The 24,330-nt window shown below is 45.3% G+C and overlaps 12 protein-coding genes across 12 annotated transcripts; 7 read left to right on the top strand and 5 right to left on the bottom strand.

Annotated features, from left to right (window-relative positions):
- Nucleotides 1-1,616: 1,616 nt before the first annotated feature.
- N7479_005875 (uncharacterized protein) lies at nucleotides 1,617-2,513 on the top strand (the record flags this gene model as incomplete). The annotated part of the gene is made up of 1 exon (XM_057253571.1): nucleotides 1,617-2,513. The coding sequence occupies one exon, from the start codon at nucleotides 1,617-1,619 to the stop codon at nucleotides 2,511-2,513; it is 897 nt and encodes a 298-aa protein (XP_057107433.1).
- A 453-nt stretch (nucleotides 2,514-2,966) lies between these two features.
- On the top strand, nucleotides 2,967-3,287 carry N7479_005874 (uncharacterized protein; the record flags this gene model as incomplete). Its single annotated transcript, XM_057253570.1, has 1 exon — nucleotides 2,967-3,287. The coding sequence occupies one exon, from the start codon at nucleotides 2,967-2,969 to the stop codon at nucleotides 3,285-3,287; it is 321 nt and encodes a 106-aa protein (XP_057107432.1).
- A 541-nt stretch (nucleotides 3,288-3,828) lies between these two features.
- On the bottom strand, nucleotides 3,829-8,457 carry N7479_005873 (putative ABC transporter; the record flags this gene model as incomplete). Its single annotated transcript, XM_057253569.1, has 4 exons — nucleotides 3,829-3,858; nucleotides 3,924-7,393; nucleotides 7,450-8,007; nucleotides 8,061-8,457. The coding sequence occupies 4 exons, from the start codon at nucleotides 8,455-8,457 to the stop codon at nucleotides 3,829-3,831; spliced, it is 4,455 nt and encodes a 1,484-aa protein (XP_057107431.1).
- A 2,278-nt stretch (nucleotides 8,458-10,735) lies between these two features.
- Nucleotides 10,736-10,951, bottom strand: N7479_005872 (uncharacterized protein; the record flags this gene model as incomplete). Its single annotated transcript, XM_057253568.1, has 1 exon — nucleotides 10,736-10,951. The coding sequence occupies one exon, from the start codon at nucleotides 10,949-10,951 to the stop codon at nucleotides 10,736-10,738; it is 216 nt and encodes a 71-aa protein (XP_057107430.1).
- A 477-nt stretch (nucleotides 10,952-11,428) lies between these two features.
- N7479_005871 (Heavy metal-associated domain HMA) lies at nucleotides 11,429-11,771 on the top strand (the record flags this gene model as incomplete). Its single annotated transcript, XM_057253567.1, has 2 exons — nucleotides 11,429-11,516; nucleotides 11,590-11,771. 2 exons carry the CDS (start codon nucleotides 11,429-11,431, stop codon nucleotides 11,769-11,771), a joined length of 270 nt encoding a protein of 89 aa, XP_057107429.1.
- Nucleotides 11,772-12,095: 324 nt separating this feature from the next.
- On the bottom strand, nucleotides 12,096-12,529 carry N7479_005870 (uncharacterized protein; the record flags this gene model as incomplete). The annotated part of the gene is made up of 2 exons (XM_057253566.1): nucleotides 12,096-12,326; nucleotides 12,380-12,529. 2 exons carry the CDS (start codon nucleotides 12,527-12,529, stop codon nucleotides 12,096-12,098), a joined length of 381 nt encoding a protein of 126 aa, XP_057107428.1.
- Nucleotides 12,530-13,259: 730 nt separating this feature from the next.
- N7479_005869 (SIMPL domain-containing protein) lies at nucleotides 13,260-14,042 on the top strand (the record flags this gene model as incomplete). The annotated part of the gene is made up of 1 exon (XM_057253565.1): nucleotides 13,260-14,042. One exon carries the CDS (start codon nucleotides 13,260-13,262, stop codon nucleotides 14,040-14,042), a length of 783 nt encoding a protein of 260 aa, XP_057107427.1.
- A 576-nt stretch (nucleotides 14,043-14,618) lies between these two features.
- On the bottom strand, nucleotides 14,619-15,191 carry N7479_005868 (thioredoxin family protein; the record flags this gene model as incomplete). The annotated part of the gene is made up of 3 exons (XM_057253564.1): nucleotides 14,619-14,910; nucleotides 14,967-15,045; nucleotides 15,149-15,191. 3 exons carry the CDS (start codon nucleotides 15,189-15,191, stop codon nucleotides 14,619-14,621), a joined length of 414 nt encoding a protein of 137 aa, XP_057107426.1.
- An 844-nt stretch (nucleotides 15,192-16,035) lies between these two features.
- Nucleotides 16,036-17,658, top strand: N7479_005867 (uncharacterized protein; the record flags this gene model as incomplete). Its single annotated transcript, XM_057253563.1, has 1 exon — nucleotides 16,036-17,658. The coding sequence occupies one exon, from the start codon at nucleotides 16,036-16,038 to the stop codon at nucleotides 17,656-17,658; it is 1,623 nt and encodes a 540-aa protein (XP_057107425.1).
- Nucleotides 17,659-18,013: 355 nt separating this feature from the next.
- N7479_005866 (uncharacterized protein) lies at nucleotides 18,014-18,193 on the bottom strand (the record flags this gene model as incomplete). Its single annotated transcript, XM_057253562.1, has 1 exon — nucleotides 18,014-18,193. One exon carries the CDS (start codon nucleotides 18,191-18,193, stop codon nucleotides 18,014-18,016), a length of 180 nt encoding a protein of 59 aa, XP_057107424.1.
- Nucleotides 18,194-18,746: 553 nt separating this feature from the next.
- Nucleotides 18,747-19,562, top strand: N7479_005865 (uncharacterized protein; the record flags this gene model as incomplete). The annotated part of the gene is made up of 1 exon (XM_057253561.1): nucleotides 18,747-19,562. One exon carries the CDS (start codon nucleotides 18,747-18,749, stop codon nucleotides 19,560-19,562), a length of 816 nt encoding a protein of 271 aa, XP_057107423.1.
- Nucleotides 19,563-20,983: 1,421 nt separating this feature from the next.
- On the top strand, nucleotides 20,984-21,433 carry N7479_005864 (uncharacterized protein; the record flags this gene model as incomplete). Its single annotated transcript, XM_057253560.1, has 1 exon — nucleotides 20,984-21,433. One exon carries the CDS (start codon nucleotides 20,984-20,986, stop codon nucleotides 21,431-21,433), a length of 450 nt encoding a protein of 149 aa, XP_057107422.1.
- Nucleotides 21,434-24,330: the final 2,897 nt, after the last annotated feature.

Here is a 24,330-nt window from a genome sequence, read left to right as displayed (position 1 = left end):
AAATCCTGCCATGTTATTACTAAGGTGGCTGAGCTGGGGAGGAAAGCGGGGTAAGGGCAGTCCAAAATCTGAGGCTGATTAGGATGAGTAGATGAACCCGAGTGCAGTAGTTCTATTCTCCGGTGTCTTTTGTTTAGTGTACTGCGCCTTCTTGACTGCGAGAGTCAATCCCCCAAACCGACGGTGCAGCTTGTTACAGACTATACGCGTGAAGCCAATGGATTCGAAAAACTCTCTCTCATAGACACGATAGATAGAACCTACAGTTCTCTCTCTCTCGGCCCTCTGGTCAGAACCATGAGATATTACATTAACTGGAACTGAGCACTATCCAATCTTTTCTACAGAGGCTTGCGCTCCCACTAAGGCACATGAATGCATACAAACTCAAGTAATACAAACGAGGTCATTTTAATGAGTGCTTGGAATGAACTATCTACCTCTCCATATTATGGTTCTCTCTTTTCAATGTTCTTTCCCATGGAAACCATCAAAAATGCGCTACTGGGGATTCCCGACAGCACGGAGAAGACAAGTCTACAGGAGATGGAAGAGTCGATGGTTCGATGGCTCTTTGGCTTTGGCGGCCAATCAAATGCGGATTCGAATCCTAGCAGAGGTAAAGAAGACAAAGTAGAAATAAGTCGCCGTCGGCAGCTCTATAAGTTGAAAAAAAAAACTATAAGGAAGTCTTAGTTCGATTCGACAGAAGTCACGATCAGGCAAGCCGCAGATTCAAAAGATCAGGAGCCAGGGTGAGATTCCTAGACTATATAAAAAAGATAAACTATCAACTACGATAAATTCCTCTTTAGTACCAATCGTGACACGACCTTTAAAGGTTCAGGCATACTCCCAATTGATAGAAATAGGGCGTAGTGGGGCAGACTACCTGTAGGTATATTTTACGAGAGCTAGATACGCTATATGGGATGCATTTAATCAAGCAATCAAGGCATAATTGACAATTTGATACGATCTGCACCTAGAAAATTGCTTGCTACGTGTAGGGCAAAGGGATACTACACTAAATATTAAACGTATTGAATTATTCAGCGATTTCTCTACTTTTCAATATTGGTTTATATTCATTTACTACATAGTGGTTGTATAAATTCATGCGGTAGAGGTAAAACTCAGTTCTCGTTAAGACTTGCTCTCATAGAGTGTATAACCTATTCTCTACGGATCGTAAGACAGAAACAAGGAAATATACATCCACATGTGTAGATGGAGGTGAGCAAGCTTGGCATAAAGCACCGCAAATTTGAAGGACACATCAGCATATATGGAATTAAAAATCCGGAATGAGACCTTTGTCGCATCTATCCGAGTCTGATCCGATACTTACTACATAGATTTAGGTGCGATATATTATTATATCTATAAGCCTAGACGAACAAGGATCCGAAGAATAAGCGCCCAGCGACAATATTATAACCGTGATAGCGAGGACATCTAAAGTCCCCCCTAACATCTAGTTACTCGACTAACAATTTCAAGTCACGTTCCGTCTCACCTTCCACATTTAGCGATTGCGAGCCTCGGCCTCTCACTCTCTTCTATTCATACATTCCTCATATCCATGCCTTCGCTACTATATTAGCACTTCCAACATGATTTTTCTTCGCACAGGCCTTGGCCTAAACGGAACCACCTCGGTCCCTGGAGAGAAACAACCCGAAGTCCCGGAAAAAGAAAGCCTCAAAAAGGAGCCCATGAACTGTCCGAATGAATACCATGAACTCAAAACAAACCACCTCGATGTGCAAGACCTACACCCTGCAATGACCAAGGAGATGATCACCATATTCCGACAAAAGGGAACCGACTACCAAAACTGGATCAATTACCCAGACGACAAGGACTGCCGAAGACCATGTATCGTTTCACCATCCACACTAAAAATGGACGAGCTGATCCGACCCTCCGACGATAGGAATCAATGGGACGCATATTTCAATGCATTGGTAGATGCACCCGAGGAAATAGGAGATCCTCGTCCACTCGATCTCCCAAGAGGACTGGATTACCACAAGCTATATCTCCGCAAATTGGGAACTGAAAAAGACGGTTCTCTGGGTTGGAATAAATACCACGGTCGTGTGGCGCACACTGCTATCTTCGCTGATAACAATGTCAGGCTTGATGGTCCTCAATGGTCGCAAATTGCGCAGGCGCATTACCAGGACTTTTTTGACATTGATTCCCTGAAATATGTTTTTCGGATGACGGTCGTCAATGAGGAGACGCATACCTTTGTGGCTAAGGTGCTTTATCCGAGATATGGGATTGAACTTGCGGGGGATTGCCAACTCAGGCCCTGGTTGTATGATACTGATGATTATCGGGAAATTATGGGGACTCCGTTGGGAAAGGCTGTTGGTGCTCTTGTCTTGGGGGCTTTCCCTAGGGGCACAAGAAGGGTTATCCAGATCCTTACTTGGCAGTTTGATGGGGATTTGCAGATGAGATTTGATATTTCGCGGATTCCATCAGCCAAGAATAATTGAGATGGCTTTGTGTTCAGCCCTTGACCAAGGCTTGCAGGGGTTTCAAGGCTTTGAATTGTATCTATTTATGCGTTTTCTCTATTTCAGCCATAGAGATGAGAGTGAACGACTCGGTGCTTCGCAATAATCTTCGTAATTGCAGAAGCCAGCGTTTCCTTGCTTTATCTAGTCCCTTCTCCTTGTCCCTTTTAGACTACAATGGTCTTTGTATTGGGATTAATCCGTAGACTAAGAAAAGAACATATAAACAAAGGGAGGGTGTTTTATAGTTCAATTGTTCTGATCTTCTAAGCTATGCTTCGTAATATCCAGGTTGACTACTCGAACTACATAAATACCATCGATCCCACCTCGAAACATCCCCACTAAGCAGCAGTCAACAGTTTATCTAACAATCCCCACAGATTCTATAGATCCATACCAACTTACTATTACCCCTATCACTCCTTCGCCATGTCTACTCGTGCTAGCGCTTACGCCAAGGACCGGAGTTACTTCCTCCTCCTTCTACAGGTCCAGATCGGAGAGCTGCGATCCAACCCCGATTCTCGTGCTCAGGTGGTTACTCGGCTTAGAGAACTTTTCCGTATGGTACCCCGTTGCTTAGAGAATGCGCATCTTCTCGGTGACACTCTCTTCTATGAGAGTTGCTGCACTTTTCAGACGGCCTGCCATAGCGCGATCCCCATTCTTCGTAAAGACGAGGACCCCATCAGCGCATATATGGCTGCTGATCAGCTTGAGAGATCTGTTTCATGGGAGAATCCCCAGTAAGAAATTAGGGCTCAGGGTTTGAATTTCTATTGTCGTCAATAAATATACTAAAATCTAATTTTTAAAAAATTTTGTTTCTCTTTTTTCTATAGTGGTGAAGTTAATTATATAGACGTAGATGTTGTGTTTATCTTGAACAGGGGGTGTTAGTTAACGGGCTGGTGTAAGGGTGTCAAGCGCTATTTGGGAGGCATGATTTAGAAGCTATCAGCTATTAGACGCTCAAGATTGGTATAATTTTTGCGTTACAGTAAAATCCTGAAAGCCCACTGTACATATTATACTAAAAAAACATATTTCTTATGCGCTACTTCTTCCAGTCACCTGTCACGAAGATTCCGGAGTCGCTATGACGTGTTTTACTTTTAACGAGTCAGAATAAGGAATTAGATGTTATAGCGAAAGACATATCCATTTTTGAATTAAATTTAAACCGCCTATTGCAGTCTGGATGGGAGGAATATTCTACGCAAAGCCCTGGAGATACTTTACGGTTAGTCAATTTTTCGACGGGGATTATAACAAGACCATATCTCGCTGTTTATCGTCGGTTGAAGTTCAAGAAGCGAGACTATCAAAACCAGTTAGCATCACCATCATAAAAATAGATCAAGGATAAAGAATGTATCCACTTACGGCCAAGAACAAAATTGCCAGGTTAGAGAAAATGAACGCAGCGAAGATACCCAGATCCCGCCACCGGTTATCAAAGGACATACTGAAAGTGGAATAGAACTGCTCTCCAACCTTGAACGCACAGTACTTGCAAGCCTGCACCGCATCATCGACAATGTATCCATTGCCGCCGCGATCAAAGAACGGCTTCATGTACTCTCCACAGGTGAGATTATCAGGGGCATTGAAAAGATTCAGTTCCGACTCTGCACAGACCACATCCCGACCCTGCAGCTCTGTCACGACCATTCCGCCAATCAGACGGGTGAATGGGTCGAGTTGGTATAGCCATGCGCGCCAGAATCCTGGCATCTGGGGCTTGGGAATTGAAACACCACAGAATAGAGAGAAGATAATCACGATAGGTGGGTTGAGCTGGGACGCGATGAAGCTGTTCGGAGTCAGGGCTGAGATCATCTGACCCAGAGTCACGGAGAACATCTCCGTAATGAGGATCATGAAGAATTGGTAGCCGGCTCGGCTGGACTCTGTTTGGAATCCTGGGATGTAATACAAAGGCAGGAAGAAGCAGACGGCGCACAGGAGACTGTAGGGAATTTCGGCGACAACCAGGGACAGGGCGAAGGCGAACTGGCTGTAGGTTTTTGATGCGGATTCGCGGTAGAAGATTAGACGGGCCATGTCGTATCGCGGCTGGACCATCTGGAGAATGATAGCTGGGAGGACGGTGACGTTGAAAATGACGAAGATGCGGTATTGCAGCGAGGATCGAGAGTCATCGAGGTTCAAGAAGACAAGACCGGTGATGATGGAAATCACAACATGCGTGTAAAGCCTGGTGAAGCCGTAGTTTTTTGAGCGCCAGAATGATAGATTCGTTCGTCGACAGACTACCTTGATCTGGTGCCAGAGAGGTGAAGCGTACTCTCGATCCACTGTATTGTCGTCATGATTATCCAGCACGGCCTGCGCACGAACTTCCTTGATCCGGACGATTTCCTTTTTGACTGCTTCCAGTTCAGGAGAAGTGCGCCAGATGTCGCCCCAGTCACGGTCTCCGATCCGACGTGTTTGGCCAGCGCCAATGGCGTCGAGCATCCACTCGGCTACATTAGCATCTGGGGGACACTCAGCTCCATTGCGATGGAAGTAATCCAGCAGAACCTGGGAGTCGGGACCAATGTCACCGTGGTAGATGCATTCGCCTCCTCTTTGGAGGAGGAGTAGGCGATCAAAGCTTTCGAAGAGGGCGGCGTTGGGTTGATGGATAGTGCAGAGAATAGCCTGGCCTGCTGCTGCTAGCTTCCGAAGGAAACGAACAATGTTCCAGGCAGACTGGCCATCCAGACCTGAGGTAGGCTCATCCAAAAATAGAAGCAGCTCAGGCTTCGCCGCCAGTTCGACGCCGATTGTGACTCGCTTTCTTTCCTCGACCGAGAGACCAGTTTCAGTTGTACCGATGATTGCATCTGCCAGATTCTCCAGCTCCAAGAGGGTTAGGATCTCTTCCACGTAAGCGTACTTTTCCGATTGGGGTGTTTCAAAGGGCTGGCGCAGGTCTGCAGAGAAACGCAGCGCTTCTCGTACAGTCTGCATGTCCTCGTGGATATCAAGTTGCTCTGCGTAAGATGTACCTCTTTGGAATGCGGTTCCTGGAGGCTTGCCATCGACAAGAATATCGCCGGTGATCACACCGATGTTCTTCCTTGACGCCAAAACATCCAGCAATGTTGTCTTGCCCGCACCAGATGCTCCCATAAGTGCAGTCAATTTTCCAGGCTGAACATAGCCGTAGACAGAGTTCAGAAGACGTCTGGTACCGGAGGGCACAGGGACTTCGTAGCAGACATCCTCCCAGGTGAACACGGATTGCGAGGAGATCTTCAGGTTTGATCCAGCATCAGCCTCGACAGTTTTTGCCTGTCTGCTGGCTTTCTTCTTCATCAGGGCATCATTCAGCTCTTTCCGCTCAGCGTTTTCTTTCTGGTAGAAAGTGATGGTCTTGCCACCAGCACCGAATTGAAGTGTTTCTCCAAAATACAAGTTCGAACAGAGGAAACCAATAATCAGGGCAAGCATGATACCGAAGTTTCGCCAGAGATCGCCAGAAAGATAATTGAAGGTTTGTCCAATGTAGTTGGAGCCTGGGATGATCGCCGAACCGGGCTCGCCTCCCGCTAGAGTACAAGCCTGGTGCGCAATGTCGCCATAACCAGGTCCAGTTGGAACGAGCGAGTCTGTCGTACATGTCAGAGTAAGGTGTCTAAACTCGTTGACCATCAATGAAGCGAATCCAAGACCAAAGGGGTTGATGAAGTAAATCCATCGCAGCCACACCTGAGCGGCAGACCACTGGATAAGATATCCGGACGTCAGAACGAAGAATGTGATAATGACAGATGCGAACTTCATCGCATAATCGAAATCAGGACATAGACATCCGACGGTTCGGAAGAACACCGTCATGGTTACATAGCCCTCGAGGATGATCAAAACAAATATAAAGAATGCCCCAGCATCAAGAACCAGTCCGCACATAAAGTACACAATGATACTGAATATGAGAATCCTTGCGATGGCAAACGCAGTGTCAACGAGAATCTGCGCAATGAAAAGTGCACTAGGTCTATAAAACGTGAATGAGCGGTGCTTGTTGACGATTCCGCGGCCCATCATTGTGGCAGCGAGTTCCGAGAATGCTTGGAAACCATTGAACAGCAGACTGATGAACAAAAGACCTCCTCGAGTAAATGCACCGGCACTCGTCTTAGGTTGATCTAGCCACACTGTACCCAAAATGATGGCAATACCAACAGAAGTAACCCACGAGACGGTCAAAGCGAACTTGTCTTGCCATTTGAGGAGGAACTGCCGTTTCATCAAAGCCCAGGTTTGCAGATGGAAAGGGATCGAGTATACAGATGAGTCCGAAGTAAACTTGCGCTTTGCCTCTTTGTTAGCGATCTCGAAATCATCGTAAATTTGCTTTTCCTTTTGAATTTGGTTGCGGTAGGCCTTCATTTCCCGATCTAGCGTTTCGCTGAAGACGGATTTGTCGAAGGCTTCGACTAGCGCTTGTGGCGTGGACGGCACATCGTCGGCACATCTTCCATCCTTGAACTCCCTCTCGAATGGGTCGGTGCATCCTGTCAAGTAGTCCGGAGTGGTCTGACGAGGCTTTTCGCGGAAGCCGAGGCCTTCGAAATATGCTCGTGCTTCTGATGTAGGGCCGAAGAATACTTGACGGCCATTATCAATCACGAGGACCTTGTCGAACTGTTTATAGATGTTCTCAGACGCCTGGTAGAGTGACACGAAAGTTGTTGTTTTGTAAATATTAGTCAAAATCCGCAGGGACTTGGCGAAATCGAGGGCAGTTGAGGCATCCAGACCGCGAGTGCTGTTATCCCAGGCCAATACAGTCGCAGACGTGATCATCATTTCCGCAATCGATACACGACGCCGTTCACCTGTTCTAATTAGCTTCGATTCACCTGGAGCTGCACATCTAAAACAGACTGCTTACCTCCAGAGACACCGCGAATAAACTGGTTGCCAATCACGGTGTTGGCAGTGTGCTCAATATTAAACATTTTCAGAAGCAAATTGATCACTTTTTCTTTGAACTCAGCCTTCGAAACACCCAGTGGACGCTTTCCAGGGGTCTTCGTGTCGAGGGCGAATCCAAGGGTCTGTTTCACGGTCAAGGTAGGCTGGTGAACATCATCCTCTTGGTTGTACACGGCTTCTCCGCGGAATCTTTTGGAGAACACATCCGACTCAAAAGGACCATAGAGGACTTCACCATCTACCCCGGTATATCCAAACCGCTGGTTCGCGATAACTTTGAGGAAGGTCGTGCAGCCTGATCCAGGACGACCAAGGACCAAGACCATCTCACCGGGCCGTGTAAGACCTCGGAAACCCTCCAAGATGTTATACTCTTGGCCCTTCTTTCTCCACCCGAAGAGGTCAATGAGTGTTCCCGGTACATTGAGGAAATCGATGATTGCATCTGGGAATGTTTTGATGTATGTTTTAACACCGCCCATTCCACGAACTGAGAGGTTGTTCCAAATCACACCTTGAAAGACGGTTAGTGCTTGTTTTTTTCTCTGAATATAAGTGTTTACCTACCGATATGCTTGTCTTTGATTCCAGCCTGTTCAGCTGCGACACGATCGCCATGTAGGGTCGTCTCCAGATTCCATGACTCATCCGACGCAGTAGAACCCTCGCCTTTCTCAATATCTTTAGTGGTGACTGTTGCCATCTTAGACACTCGTGATTCTTGTCTGGATAATCTGCGGGCTTGGTGCGAGATGTTAGAGAATTGTTTGCTCAACTCCTCAAAGTCCTTCTCGGCAGTCGTAACATCGACACCTGTATTGAAGGAGGCACTGGCCGGCATGTTGGATATGCGAATCTCTTCCAGCTGCCGTCCATAGCTGTTTGAATCGAGGGTATCCGCATCGGATTTGCTGCTGGTTTCCGCCATGGCCAGCTTGTGGTCCGACTCGACGTTAGATGTCATTGAAGATCTTAAGTGCCGAGGGCCGATCCCATATAAAAAACTCTCGGCGAGCACGTCCACGGGTACTCCCCAAGAGTGTGTTGAATTATTGAATTATTTGTTGGAGAGATACGAAAGAAAATTATGATAAAACGTGAAATACTGTCAAGCTTGGAACGTTTGAAGCCCCTGAAACAAAGCGTTAAAGAAAAAAAAAGAAGGCTAGAAGATAGGGAAGAAGCTAAGCCCAAATAATCCTTGGCTTAAGACTGGTAACATCTGAACGCCTTCCGACGGTCCACCGAGCCCTGCAGGTAAAAGAATTAAATGAAACTAGCGGTGTTGGTTTTGGGCTTCGGTAGAAAATTGCGTCCAGGCAAAATCCTTGAAAAGTCCAATCAAAGGTGGGGGGCAACCCTCGAGGGACGGCATATTCCGCGGTGGATTGACCATATTTGACCAGATTCGAAGATGCCAAGCAGACGGGCTCCTAAACAGGTTTAAAGCGTAAAACTCAGTTGACATGACTCGTGATGACTCTCGTGTTTGCTTTGAAGTTTTGATTATAAATTCAAGCCAAATCTCACAGAAGATCTCGTTCTAGAGCTAAGGCACGATCTGGGGTTGTGGAGATTAGCCAATTAGTGCCCTCCACTTTATGGGGTATAGGCAACGACAGCGAATATATTGAACATGTAGAACCCTGGATCAATACATCAATGTTGAGAATTCTCGATTTCAATAGTATCGTGTTGATATGATTTACAGATATGAATACCCTGTAGGGAGTATTGCAGAGCATATTATACTACGTACATAGTATGACCATATGCCCTTTAAGGTATCCTTGCACTTAGGCAACTTAATATCCTTGAAAATAGCTTCTTTTCACCAAATCAGAAAAAATTAGCGAATTGCAAAATTATTAGACCCGTTACGCCAACACTTATCTGGTTAGTGTCGGGATATCTTCGGTTAACATTTTTTTAAGTGAGCTCCATAGAACGGGGCAAATCTTTCGAGAATCTGACACATAAACTTGGAAAGCATTTTGCTGCATTTTTATCGCATTTTTAGCGCATTTTTAGCGCAGAATGTTAACAGGGTAGTATCCAACACGTGGCAAAAGATGCGCCACGCAGATTCGGAGATCCTGGTCCAATTAATGATGATATTTTCCAAAAAATAACCCGTACAAAGTAAATATCTCGCTATATATATGTTGTACTGCATTTAGGTCACAATTCTCCCAGGGTGCCGCTTTATAAGGGCGCACTATGTACGGAGTACTCACTAAGTACTTTACAGCGTACGGAGTAGTGTGATCTCATATGTACAAAATGAACACTTCACCGTGGAGGCTGCATTTAAAAATGGTGCCAAGCAACCAACCTTCACACAATCCTGGTGTTGGTACGCCCTAGTCAACGATAATTCCCAGTCGACGATAATTATCAATCAACGATAATTTTAAAAATTAAAATATGTACCTTTTCTATGAGTATGTTATACAAAAGGTAGAAATGGTTCAAAATTCACCCCTTCTATTTTTCTCAATCCCCCGCATAGGATTCGGAAATACAGGCAGATCATGATATGTAGAAGGACTTCAGTTAATTTGGCATCGAAATTGATCAGAAATATCATTCGGTAGAATTAAAGAAATAGGATATTCAACTTCTACATATAATTTATATATATTGTGCCTTTCTTCATATGCTTTTCACCCCTCTATGTTCAATATTTGGACTTAATCTTATTGCCAGAACTGTTATTACCTACCTGCCCCTGGACTGGCGAGTTACACACTAGGCCAAAAAGACCACTATATCTGAGCATTACGCTCAGATATTCCAGGCTCTGATATATATAGTGCGACATGACAAGAACACTCTAATCATACCTATATCATATGTCAGTATGGAGCATTTTTATTGTTTTTAGCTAGTTTCAGGGGTATGAAAATATGAGTTATGAATTTCCAATCATTTGTACCCTTTGCATGACATGCTAATAGAAAAGGTACATATTTTAATTTTCAAACTTATCGTTGACGGGGCGTACTAACACCAGGACGGTTGATAATCAAAAACCTATTTAATATTGACAAAGAATTTCATTTTGAGACTAAAATCCTGCCCCTCATGTTCAATGATGGGCGTTGCCATAATTGTGCAAGCTTGGATAATTTTATGGCAACAAGGCGACAAATTCAGCGCCGTCCGATAAAACTGCCATCCAAACTTGCAGATCCTCGATATTTACATGACCTCTAACCAAGTGGCAATCCACTGTATCATTAGCCATATTCATCGCCCTCATCGAGACCATACTCATGGGAAACGACCATGATGATTCCCATCCCAACATCGGAATACCAGGGTTGAAGAATCCATAGGGCAGAGGTCGCCAACAGTGTGACCAGACAGCGCAAAGTATTGAGACCGGTCTGCCTCTGTGTAGACTTGTACGTTCGGACAGCGTTCATCCGGACTGACTGTAGTGTCTGAGCCATTCGCCAATTGACCGTCAGTAGAGACTGAACTAGGTTGCTTTCAACACGGGCTTCTTGCAATGTCTCGAAGAACAGGACTGGACAGGTGACAGGCTAGGTGACACACAAAGGAATACCCAATGCGCGACCTGCAGCATGAGGCAATGGCGAAGGGACAATAATCCTATGCGATGGTATCCAGGGTTATGGGCGAACGGGGGGTTACATGTTGCAAGCTGCCAATGGCACAATTCGCGCGGCGGATCGGCACCGGGACTGCCAGCATCAATTGAAGCATTTTACGCACAAATACCGCAAGAAGAGAGTTGATGGAAGGAGACGACAAAGGGCGCGGGTCTGGTCGTGGATTGCTGTTTTTGATAAATTCAACTATAGCCGCGCTTATAGATATACTGGTTATTATTTCATTCACTTGTCTTTCCCTTTCTGTCTCTCCGTTCATCCTCCATCAATCTTGGAACCTAAACGTTCGAAACCATGTCGGATCGCCAGTACAAGTTCAACGTCCAAATGGGCTGCGATGGTTGTTCCAATGCGGTTAAGGAAACTGTGGAAGCCCTCAGCGGTGAGTTCAACAACCCTAATTTTATATCATTACGATTTTCGGGGCACTAATGTGTCCATTTTCCACATTGCAGGCGTGAAGAATCTTATCATTTCCATTGAAGAACAAACTCTCTCAGTGATGGCTAAGCCTTCTCTCTCTTACGAAACCGTGTTGGAGGCCATTAAAGCGAAGGGCAAGAACGTGCACAGCGGCGAGATGGACGGCGTTGCTCAGTCTGTTGAGGACTTTGATTTGGGGGCTTTGCGTATATAATAGTACTTGTATTATCGTGAAGTACGTTCAATCGATTCATGTTTCATAGAAATTATAAGCAATGGAAATCACGTCCACCAAGAACCTGTTTAGGCAAGTCTAGCCACAGCTCTAAGCAGCACCGGCGTCCTCTATAATACCCTAACTGTGAGAACTGGGCTTTTTACGAATTATTCGGTAGATTTTACGCATACCATAATATCAATTTGGCGAGGACAATGCACGCGTGCCCTGGTGATAATTCATTCCATCCTAGTCTTGACACTCACACTAGCACTATGAAAAACACAAAAAGAATCACATCCTCCCTAAAACCGTTGTTCATTAATGGCAGCTGTGCTTTTTCCCCGTGCTATCAACCTTTCCCGACCGATTCACTTGCGCCCAAGCTAACAATCCAACACAGATTGAAATCCGCCACAACATTCTACGACTGAATCCCTCACGCCGCACACCCAAGATAAGGGTCAAAATGGAAATAGCAAGAAACAAATTTCGCAATTTCTCGATGCCAGAAGTTGCCACCGAACCCGCAAAGAGAAAATCCAGAACAGTCTAAAAAATTAGCACATGCATTCAAGGGGTTATTAACATGGAAATTAACATACCGGCAGCCAACAGCACGAAGATGAAAGCAAAGCGGATCCTTCCGGTAGATACTTGACGACTAGCTGGAAGGGTCTTCGTAGAAGTGACCCGTCATTGTCATGGTCTGACTTAGACTGCTTGTGTGATGGTTTGTCTGAGCAGCAGGACATGGTGAATATAGATTATATGAAGAATTGGTTGAGAGAGGATGCACTCAGCTTTTGATGTAGACTATGATTTTAGGGCCATAGGTCTATAGATATATGGCTGCGTGATTTTCGCGTGAATGCCCCACTAAGATGGGCTCTGGGAGTCCGGGTGTTGGTTAGACCCCTGGCTCCCCTGAGCCTGTCCAGCGCCAAGACTCGCGAGTACACATATGAAATAGCTCCGGAATATCGATATTCCTATATCAGTAAATGCAAACAAGCCAAACACAGCAACCGAAGAGGGCAAAATGTCACCTGTCTACGCCATTCCTTTGTCTAAGCAACAGTTCGGGCAATGATGTGACTAGACTCTTCAGTGGCATCTTCTATCGGAGGGTAATGACATATACTCCTTCCAAAGATGATGATACATACCGACCTGGACTTCCTGACCTCGTATGCCCCACTCTCGAGCGACTGCGCATGAATGAATCAAAAAGAGATACAGAGCGAATATTTCATGCGGCTAAGGTTTCCAAGAAACTTTCCCAGGCCTTGATAGAGATTTAAGCTCGCCATCTAGTGTAGGTTGAAGTTGCAAGGCAGTCATCGGTACCCCGCAATGCGGCTCTGTTAAGTCAAGCACAGCCACCAAAGCGTTTTCAGGGCTACTTCCAGGTACTTAAGGCACACTTCTGTCTACTTTGTAGATCCAAATCAAACAACTTTTCTTTTGCAAACCAAGCCAAAAATGCCCCCACTCGAGATCTCATTGGAAGGCAAATCGTCCATTACTCGCCAGCCTGAGCGATGTGCCCTCAGATTCAAGGTCCGGGCGACTGGGCCAAACCGAGAAAGCGTATCCAAGGAGGTAACCGCGACATCAAATGAGATCAACCAGCTTTTCAAAGAGCTGTCGCCCAAAACAGAGACTGGCGAAACAATTACAGGCTCGCCGGTGACCTCTTTCTCTTCCACCTCGCTGCAAACACAATCTCACGCCCCGAAGGATAATAAGGGCGAATCTCTACCTACAGTCTATTACGCAAATTTGTCACTCAACGCGCTCTTCCAGGACTTCACGAAGCTTAATGAAATTGTCGGGAAGCTGATTTTGTACTCCAATATCGAGATCCAGTCCCTCGATTGGTGTCTTACCGAGGCGACACAAAAGGCTCTGAGCTCCAAATCTCGCGAGGAGGCGATGCGTGATGCTGTCCAAAGGGCAAATGATTATACTAGAGTCATTGGGCGGGAAGTCGTTGCGGTAAAAGTCAGCGAGTTACAAGGCGGAGTACAGTTTGACATGAACCATGGGCGAAACTATACGCAGCCGCAACAACAGGCGATGGCTCAGCAAATGCAGCAACAACGGCGTTTAATTGCAGGTCTACCGGCCGCCTTTGATTCCCCTGCTTCCAACTTGAGCCCCCATTCAGGTGATTCCACCGCACTCAATTTGAGTCCGCAGTTGATTCGGTACACGAATTCTGTGCAAGTTGTATTTGAGGGTGTAGACAGTCGAAAGGCCTAAAGCAATCTTGAACTAAAGTTTCTTTTTGATTATAGATTTCCAATTTTCATAGCTATATTGGCGAGAAGCTAATTGGAAAACCGTAAGCAATCATGTGCTACGATATCCCACACCATTTCTGAAGCATCATGTATAAGTGCACATATAATTCCTAGTTAGTACCTTGGTACCTGACCACTAGGGCCCCTAGCACTCCAGCCTGTGCTCTTGTTTACTCGATGATTAAAAAACGGCAAGGGTCAGCGCTAAAATGGAAAAGGACAACCATCTATCTCGCACGGCCGCAAATCCGATGCATATGTATTAATGCCTAATTCCAGTCGGTCTGGGACGCTAATAGCAGTAATCAATATTTCATGCGAGGTGTGCATGGTGCAACGTCAATTGATACGTTTACCTGCGAAGCGTCATATCATAGATTCTATTCGTGAGTCGTGAGTTACACTAATTATGCTGATAGACAATAATACAAATTCCTCGGGTATGAGGAAATGGATGCACTTCATTTCGAGATTCTTGAAGGCTACCGTTAGACCGAGGCAAGTCGCAAAGCGCTAAACGCTAAATGCAAAATGTCTATGCGGAGATCTGCTTAATCTGTGCCTCGAGTTTCTTCATGTCACCGCCAACAACGCGGTTGACCTCCTTGCCATCCTTGAACACCACAAATGTAGGCATAGCGTTCACACCAAGTTCCTTGGCCACAATTTGTAGCTTGTCGACATCTACCTGGATAAAGCGAACATTTTGGTACTGTTCGCTCAGCTTGCCGACGACGGGGGCGACGGCCTTGCAGGGTCCACACCAGGTAGCGAAGAAGTCAACAACGACGGGGCCGGAGGAGACGAGGGCTTTGAAGATGACTTGGCTGTTGAGCGGAGATTAGAATTGAATATATCTAGCGAAGAGTCAAGAATGCCTTACTTGTCGATCTCGGTGACCTTTCCGTGAGACATGATGGTTGCCGGGCCTGAGTTGCGTGACTTAAAGTAGAGACGGACAGCTTATGAGGGGTTAGTGTTGGTTGTTTGTTTCTATTGGATATGGCCCAAAGATATTGTTGATGTGGGAATACATCGCGGAATGTTGTTAAAGTCAGTACTTACCAATGTATAACGCAGCAAGAATTGCAACAGTCTTGTACTCCATCTTTAGTTGTCGGCGGTCCCCAAGTTCTTTGGTGGAGCGTCGTGTTATCTCGCGTGACACGTGACCTGAAACTATGCCCTATCTAGAGATACAGGATCACGACATTTGAGCGACAATGATTGGTCTCAAGTAGGCCTCAGCTCAAATGGTCGTACTATGATTACGCTGGATCTGGGCGTCGTGGCTTCGGCAAGTTTAATCCAACTACAACTCCCAAAAGCCCCTACCATCACCCTCTACATAGACTGGCGACGATCCATCCCTAGCAAGACCATATATGTGTCTCATGTTTAATGGAGGCTAATACTGTGAACTGGGCCTCCGAGATTCCTGATGCTCCGTCCTGTCAAAAAGAATAAGTATCAGGTGATGATTTCTTTCCCGCATGTCATTATATTAGATCCAGAGGATCATGCTATGTACGTACTGATTACATCCCTTTCAAAGCTAGTTGGCACATGCCATTATATGTACTACATAGTTGACAAATATAGGTAAGGTAATGATGTCAAAAAGAAGCGGGTCTGGGTCAGCATACCTAATTATCTTGATTGCCGTCGGCGTGGTATGAAGGCCGCAGGTTTCGTCACGGCGATTATCGTGATCGCCGCGGTCCATGCTATCTCTGATTTATCTATCGGTATCTCAGGCCTGGTAATCAGCAAGCGTCGCATTCTTTCTGATAAGATGTGTACGTATGTTGCGGCTCTGGAATGTAGCATCCAGGAGATCCACCCCAGCCTAAGGTTCCGTATATACTTCACCTGTTGGTCCATACCTTTGTTTCCCATATCCATGAACTAAACGCAGCAATAATATCTTTTCTACTCAATACCGGGTCGACATGAGTCCGCGACACCCAACTCCCAAGATAGAGCCTGAATCCAGCTCCAGTGACACACTCGTCAACTCTGTTACACGTCAAAATACCACGAATAATGTTCCGAGCACCACCGGGTCGATGTTGCGCCTGTCGTTATGGGTCTCCTTTGCTGGATGGATCTCAAACTTCGATAATGGCTACGCTGGCACAGTCCTGATCATGCATTCTTACAAACGCTCATTCGGAAGTTGCGAGCAAGTTCTAGACCCGAACACGTATATCGATATCCAGCATTGCTCGCTGACGCCGCTACAACAATCCCTCATCAGCCTCAACTTCCTGTTTATTGCCATCGGAGGCGGAATTGCAGGCGTGACCGGTCAATACATGGGACGGAGGGGCTCAATACAGGCTGGATGCGCATTGGCAATCATCGGTGCTGCTGGAATGCTTGGCACCAGCGGAAGCTTCCTTCGCTACATGGTGTGCCGATCGATCAGTGCTGTGGGAATTGGACAGCTGATCTCAGCCAGTATCACTTACGGTTCCGAGTGCATCGTTGCCGAGAAGCGTGGTCTGTCCCTGGGGTTGTATAATGTTGGACTCGCTGGGGGGAATGTTGCCGCTTTTGCGGTGTGTGCCGGCTCTGCGCGTCTGGAGCCAGCCAACGACTGGCAATGGAAGACACCCATTCTATGCCAAATACCACTGGGAATGATTCTTGGTGCTGGAATCTTGATGCTTCCTGAGTCTCCGCGCTGGCTCATGGTACATGGCCGGGAGGAGGAGGCGCGGAACTCGTTCAGCGTGTTATACTCCCAAAGCCCACATTCGCCGGAAATCACTGCACAGATTGACGATATCCGAACCAATATCGCGAACGAGCGGGCAAGCCTCAAATCTGTCTCATGGTTTGATATCTATCGCAGGAAGCATATTGGTCGCACATTGACATCTGCCATGATTATGGTTGGAGTCGCCATTACTGGTATACAATTTGTACAACCATATGCCACACTGTTTCTCAAAGGGGTTGGTATCAGCGACCCATATTTAATAAATGTCATTATCGGCCTGTGCATCCTAGGAGGAGCGCTTTTTGGTCCGTTCATTGTGGAATACGGCGGAAGGCGAATTGCCATGCTTTGGGGTTATATTATCATGGGTGTCTGCATGCTCACTCTTTCTTCTGTGAGCACCGCTCTTAACATGGATGAAAATGCAGAGATAGTGACTGTTGTTCTTCTGTGTTTCTGGGCCTTTGTTTTTGGTGGGACTATTGCTGTGAGTGCTAACCTATCTTCTGTTGAGATGCACAGCGTCTCCCTTCGCACCTTCGGACAAGCCAACACAACAGTCTTCTACGGTATATTTGCCTTTGGTGCAACCTTTTGGACGCCTTACATGTTAGGTACGGATTACGGAAACATGGGTCCCAATGTGGGCTACTTCTATGCTGGCATTACCGCCGTTATAGGTGGTTTAACCTTTTTGCTCGTGCCAGAGACTGCTGGAATCACACTGGAGCAAATTGATGAGGGTTTTAATATGGGAATCAAGGCATGGAGAACGTCGCTTCCCAAGAATAAAGCCATTGCTTCCTCACGGAGACGAGATATGGCAGATGGAAACGTTGGAGTTTGATGAATGACGCCAGGATGTGGTCAATTAGCTATGAATATCATACAAATATAACTTCATTATTAGTATACCATCATTCAGGACTATTGGTATGTATTCCTAGTGAAACTGCGAGGTATGAGACTAAGAATGGGGTAACAGGAACAATATACTATGTACATAGAGCGCAGAAACGCCAAATATCACGTAGATTCCTCGGACCCAATGAGAAACAGATGTATGAGAAATAGACTAGAAAATCATCTCACAATTTCCTGGAATTTCTTTTTCTTTTTTCGGCGATTTTATTGCTGGGAGATATACGGAGTACAACATAGTATAGAACCATTCACGTGACCTCCAGGCCCTAAGGACAGCGCTACCCACGTTCCTTCTTGCGGCATTGCGGCATACGCTCACTGAAAAGAAGACTTGAAATAAATATAATCTCATTAAAATTCAAGATACATATACGAGAAGGAGCTGGTTCACTGGACTTGCGGGCCAAGACCATGACGTGTCGTCGTTCACGGCCATTGGGGCGTCGAGAAACCGCCATGATAGGTATGGTGCTGCATACGGACCAGGAGATCATGAGCTATATTCATGTTTTGAAGTAGTGGTAAGCGCATTTATTGGCATTCAAGCTCAGAAAGGTTGCTTCATTAATTGCAGTTGAACTTTGTAGAATGAGACCATCATACTTCAAATACTACACGACATAAGCGTTATTTTATGACTCTACCAGGTCACTACTTCCTGATCTGAGCACTTTATAGCTTTTAATCAAGCCTTTAAATTGATTGATCTTCTTCCTTTCCTTCCATTCATCCTTTCCTTCCATTCATCCTTTCCTCTCTCATACACTTCGAACACTTCTTCAGTCAGAAAAAAGCCCAACTCTGATCTGAAATCACTACGCAGAGTAAGTTCATGAGATTCAAATTAGCAAGGAACGAGAATTTGCTAAAAAAATATTCTATTTCAAGCCGCAAAGCTCGGGTATCAAGCTCTGCTTTACAACCGCTTATCTCCATAACCCCTCATCTTTACAACAATTTATCTTTACAATCACTCATCTCTACAAATTCGCTGCTCCTTATCCGGCTATCATGTCTTTCTTCTCAAACACCGGTCGTTTTGGCATGCGTGATACCGAATCTGATCTGTCGCGACTCACCCAGGCTAGCCATTTGCCTAAAGCATCCCCTGCAACTCTTCTGAACATCACAAAGCTGAGGGCAGACTCTAGCCTCACGGCCTGGGGAAATGAGATCGTACACGTCTTACAGCCTTTCAAGCTTGAAGCCTTAGTGGATATCGATCTTCCGAGGCCCAATCCAGGAGATGCCAACTACAGCAGATGGAAGTTCTGGACACTCGTTGTTGCTGGCTGGCTGCTCAATCAGGTGGATACCTCTCTTCAGTCCAAAGTGAAGGGACATTCAAGTAGCCTCGTTTTCGCGGACGAAATATTCAGTACAATCAAGCTACTGAGTCTGCAAAACCAGTCAGATTTCATCACAAAGGAGATCAAGAGATGGGAAGACATGAAACGCGAGGACTTCCCTATGCCTGCAAACTTTATCCTGGCGTACCAGAATCAATTTAACCGTCTTAAGACCGAGAATCATGCTCCCACTCCTGAATTTGCGCTCAGCAGACTTCTGCAAGCATTGCACGGAGAAATCATGAAGATTCCGTTCATCCAAGAGGAAGTGAGGAACTTGGAACGCCCTGTGGACTACAAGCTTTTCGTGTACTATTGCAAGGTCTTGGTTGAGGAATCTCGCAAGCCCACTGTCTCTACTGCTGGTGATTCTTCTCCGGAAATTCACCGAGAAGCCAGAGGCCGCATCCGTGAACGAGACATCTCCTACCGTGGCTGGAGACAAAGCACCAAGGGACAACGCTCGCCATGGGAGTGAGTACTTTCCATTCTGTACTGCCCAGACCTTGCAACTAATAGGGTCGTGAAAACGGGCACTTGCAATCGATGGATTTGAGACTTTTTACACAGGTGATTCAAGAAAAGAAAAAAGCAAAAAAAAGAATGTTATTGCTATAGATTCCTGGGTTTTGCTCTGCATAACGAGGCCTGAGACAAAATGGACAGCATTTGATACAGGACATAGCAATGAAACAGATTTTCTCCTTCATAATTCACCTTTGACTACATTATTTGAAGGTAGAAACCAAAGCTTCCACTTACATTAGTCTTAGAATAATGCGCCTTTGACCAATTCTTTGATTAAATAACTATGACTTAGAGATCGGGATTTCGCGAAATATGTCTGAATTGCAACTTATAATGTCTTGTTTGCGTTATTCCACAGCGGATGCGGTCCGGAGTGAATATAATAGAATTTGGCATCTGTTACCTTTCTAAATATGTATTTTTGATTTTATTTCACTCAAAAAATCCAAGGTAATTGAGCTATGTAACAAGTAAATATGTCGGGAGCATACGGAGACTAATTTTTCTAGCTCTCGAAATTGAGAGTTAGTCTGAGCGTGATATTCGATGGATTTAGGGTCATAGTACGCAGTAGAAAGCCTTTCTCCAGTGTATCTGACCATTTCTCTAGTATATCAGACATACATAACTTGGTTCGCGTTGTGGTAGCTCGGTAGTAAATTATCTAAATGGAGGCTTTCGTCAGATGAACTTCTGATGGATATCGCTATATTTTACTTTTGTCAAATGATCTATGTAAATAAAATTAAGACTCATAAGCACAAAGCGGTGGTAGTGGGACAGAAGAGAGGGCTGTGTCTACATATCCATCTAAGTTGATTGCAAAAAGAACTACTGAAAAACAAGAATATACGACTGAGAACGACAGTAACAGGGAAGACCGTGGTAACCGTGACAATCACGAGGAAACCAGTGGTAAAGAGCAGATAACACGATAATAATCCACTATTATCTAGCGCAAGGCGTTAAGGCAATAAAAAACAGATAATACCAGCCAAAAGGATGTGTCTGGTTGTCCTCAGAGTATAGTTACACTGCATCCCAATTATTAATTCGATTTCCATGCCCAGATGATCCCGATGACTTTGTTCAACATCCCGGTAATAGTAAACTATTGGCAATGCTGGCAAGGAAGACCGCACTAGCGAGGAAGGTGCAGACAAGGAATATGCTGGTGAAGTTTTTCCACTGGTATCAACCTCAATGTAGGCAAATACGAAGGAGGCTGAGGCTAAGTCTGATGCTGACATTTACACTCAGGTGCCCAGCCACGACGCTGAAGACGATGCTGATTATTTCGGAACCACGCTGGTATTTAAATACCTTGGATCGCAACTAATTCGGTGATACCTGATCCTCAGAAGTAACAAGATGATTGCAATACAACCAAAAGGGAAACCGCTCAGGACAACAATAAAGCTTGTGGCGATCGAGCCGATATCGAAGCCGAAAACATCGACCAAGCTGGAGGCAAAGAAAAAGACGAAACCGGATACGAAGAAAACGAGCAAACCGGAGACGATGACCAAGACGGACACAAAGAGCAAGAAAGGCCAAGGCAAAGACCAAGTTCGACACAAAGACGAAGAACAAACCGGAAACAAATCCAAAGCCAGCAACGAAGAAAGCCGAGAAGACAAAAAGGACGAACGCAGAAAAGAAGGTACTATTCATGGAGACGACGACGAAGATCCAGCTGGGAGCTTAGGAGATGGCAGCGCTAAGAAACTCAAGGAGCGGAGAAAGCGAAGGCCGGCGACGATCAAATTCACAAATATTGGGCTAGTGATGAATATTCCAAAGACGATAAGACAAAACTAGCGATGATGATGACGAATTCTGCCGTGGACAGCGAGGTTAACAAGCCAGTAAAGAATAATAAACTCATACTGGGCAAACAAGAATGCAAGAAGAAGAGCAAGATGGACGACTACTGTTAGAAGCCGGAATGGGAAATTGACTTATGCTCAAGGTTATCCTTTGTGCCCTGCTGCTCATTTTCAATTTTTGATGTTTTTCTCATCAGATATATGTAGGCATAGGTGGCTTGCTAGTAACCAAAAGGCCATTTATAAATCTCAACATTTCAACTATCCTGTATGTGTCCCCAACGAATTAATTTCAGCAGAAATTCATTACCTCTAGGTATCCCGAATGACACTTAAAAGACACCCTAAAGGGATATTGGAAAGGTATCAAAAGAAAGATATTGTAGTGTGATAAAAGCTGATTAGCAAAAGTTTATGTCATTAGATAGATGAATTCTACGGATGAGAAGCTAGAACAGCGAGATCAGGAAGCAACTTAGACAAAAATTCGGGTTCACTACTCAAACCAAAGTGTCACAATCTCGGGTGTTAGCATGGCTAGCAGCAACGGTAGTCAAGGTTCTCTGATGCTTAGTCCCATGATTTCTTTGCCGGCATGGCATGATCTTTTTTTTGGATAGCGATCCCGTGGTAGTATCACAACGAGGGCCGTGACAGAATTGTTCTATGGCAAGTTAAATATGAAGGGGGTAAAGGCAGTAGTCCGTACGAGGTCCGGGATTGTGCATCTGCATCTGTAGTTCACGTGCCTCCCACATATAGTTGACAAGACATCGAAGCCGATATTTGCTCATCGACTGCACTCCTCTCAGCTCAAACTGCTCTAGTCCGTCAGAGTTATGGAGAATAACACAAGCGAAGGTAACGCTGATGTGGAAGGTCAGGTTCGATTTGGTGCAGCAAAGCTACCTTGTCTCTTTCTCTTGTCCGTGAAAGAGTTTTTCTATCGTGGCGGAGGGTCACGAAGGATCGGCGGTCACACATTCAAAGACGAAGGATATCGTTAGCTGAGAGCAATTAACAGTATCAGTTCCATAGGAGGCACCTTCAATGAGTGTCCGCGGGGGAGATACCATGCAAGAATCAGGCTTATGAGCCATATCGCTGGGAGAAAGATGAAACAAGAGGTTCTTTCTAGAATAATTTTTCTTTTGTCTCAAAGTTTTTTTCTAAACACATGAAACTTAGTGTGAAGCTTTGTGGGTTGTGCTGGAAAGGTTCGCTCTAGAGCTGGGCAAGGTGATGAAAGATGATGACAGTAACGCAATGGCTAAACGCAAGCTGTAGAATGAGCCGCAGCCTAAGCCGCGTGGCTCATGTTTGATTACCAGATGTAGCATCAGAGCCTCAGGGCTGTCTAGGTGACCAAGATACTTGACTGGTCCTGGCTGTATTTCTCAAGGTCCAAAATATAGACAATACGTAATAACCGATGAGGTTATATTCCACATAGAGCTGGTTGCGAGATTATGAGAACTATGAGGATGAGGTCTGCCTATATATGCAAGCTGGGGGTTGTAAAATGAAGATGAGGTTGAGTAAAGATAGATTTGCATTGCCTACCTAGGTAATGCAGACAGACGGAGGAACTTAAAAGCAGGACAGCTACTGGGTGATAATTTCATTGCTATGTACTCCGTACGACTACTCGCGTTAGACAGATCTCCTATGTTATTTGAGTGCGGCTGAAATGGCCATTTACCAATAGCCATAATTGTGCCATTAGGCCCGTGTCGCCGGGAAGTGCGGAAGCGATGCATACCTTAGACTCGCTTTCTCCACCTTGTACGAACAGCTGCCTTACAGTAGCTAGTATCTTCTGCAACGTGAGATTGCGATGCGATATGATCGACTGGTCGATCGATCGTATCGACTGGTCACGCTCCATGAGGCCTTGTTCCCCAACCCACCCCTCAAGGCAATGGCGAACGATATAGAAGTGAAATCAACCGCCCGAGAAAATGTTGGAGTTAGGCAGTTCGTCATCTACATCCTAGTCCGATATATCACAACCGCCTCTTAAGTGAAACAGACACGGATGCTAAAATACGCTGGAATAGTCACAAGCTGTCGTCTTGCATGCGCATAGCGGAGTTTTTCTTGTTGGTTTGGGTCGCCCTGCTAGTAGGTCCTTTCACGTTTGTACCTTTTGTGGACGGCGAGTCCACTAATATGACCTTAATAATCGTACCAATAAAAGCCCTCAAGCCATTAAATATTGTAGAGGGAGACGTGAGAAATGGCGGTGTAAACTGACTAAGCAAAAGACGTGTACTTAGTATATAAGTGCTGGAAGCAAGAGATTAGAAGAATAGCCATTCCTTTCTCCTACAAACTACCCCTGGGTTTCCTTCTCCTATCTTCCGCTATTCAACAACCTGCACTGGTTTTGTCCGGTTCGCAGACAGGCATTACCCGCGTCTATGACAGCGCACCCCACTTCACTACATAGAATGCCGTATTCAACTAGATACTAGCAATTTATAAACTACATAATACCTAGCTCACTCTACATAACATATTTCCCCTGCCAGGGGGGCTTTCCCTATTTTATCCACCGCCGCTTTTGTGAGGGCCCTTAGAGTCAGGCTCATTGAGACTACTAACAAATCAACTATATAAAAGTGATAGAGATGGACTTAGAATATTATAATGAGTTGAGTAGCTTTGGATATCGCTTTTGAGATTTGTTTGCATTATCCAATACAACTAATAGAGTTATGAATATAAAACATCATCTGCCTGCTGACCTGTAAATCCTGCATGTGCCAAAATAGGAAGTGGTAATGGGGAGGTAGAGAACTGGTGAGCGATGCATTTTCCATTATATTTTCAGACTGAGCTATGGTCTCTACTCCAAGATGTTTTTTTTACGAGCTTCGGCATTGA

Source organism: Penicillium vulpinum, assembly GCF_028829585.1.
Source record: "Penicillium vulpinum strain IBT 29486 chromosome Unknown utg000003l_segment0_segment0, whole genome shotgun sequence".
NCBI classification, from domain to species: domain Eukaryota; kingdom Fungi; phylum Ascomycota; class Eurotiomycetes; order Eurotiales; family Aspergillaceae; genus Penicillium; species Penicillium vulpinum.
Note: the sequence above shows the minus strand (reverse complement) of the source record. Positions and strands in the feature narration are given on the sequence as shown.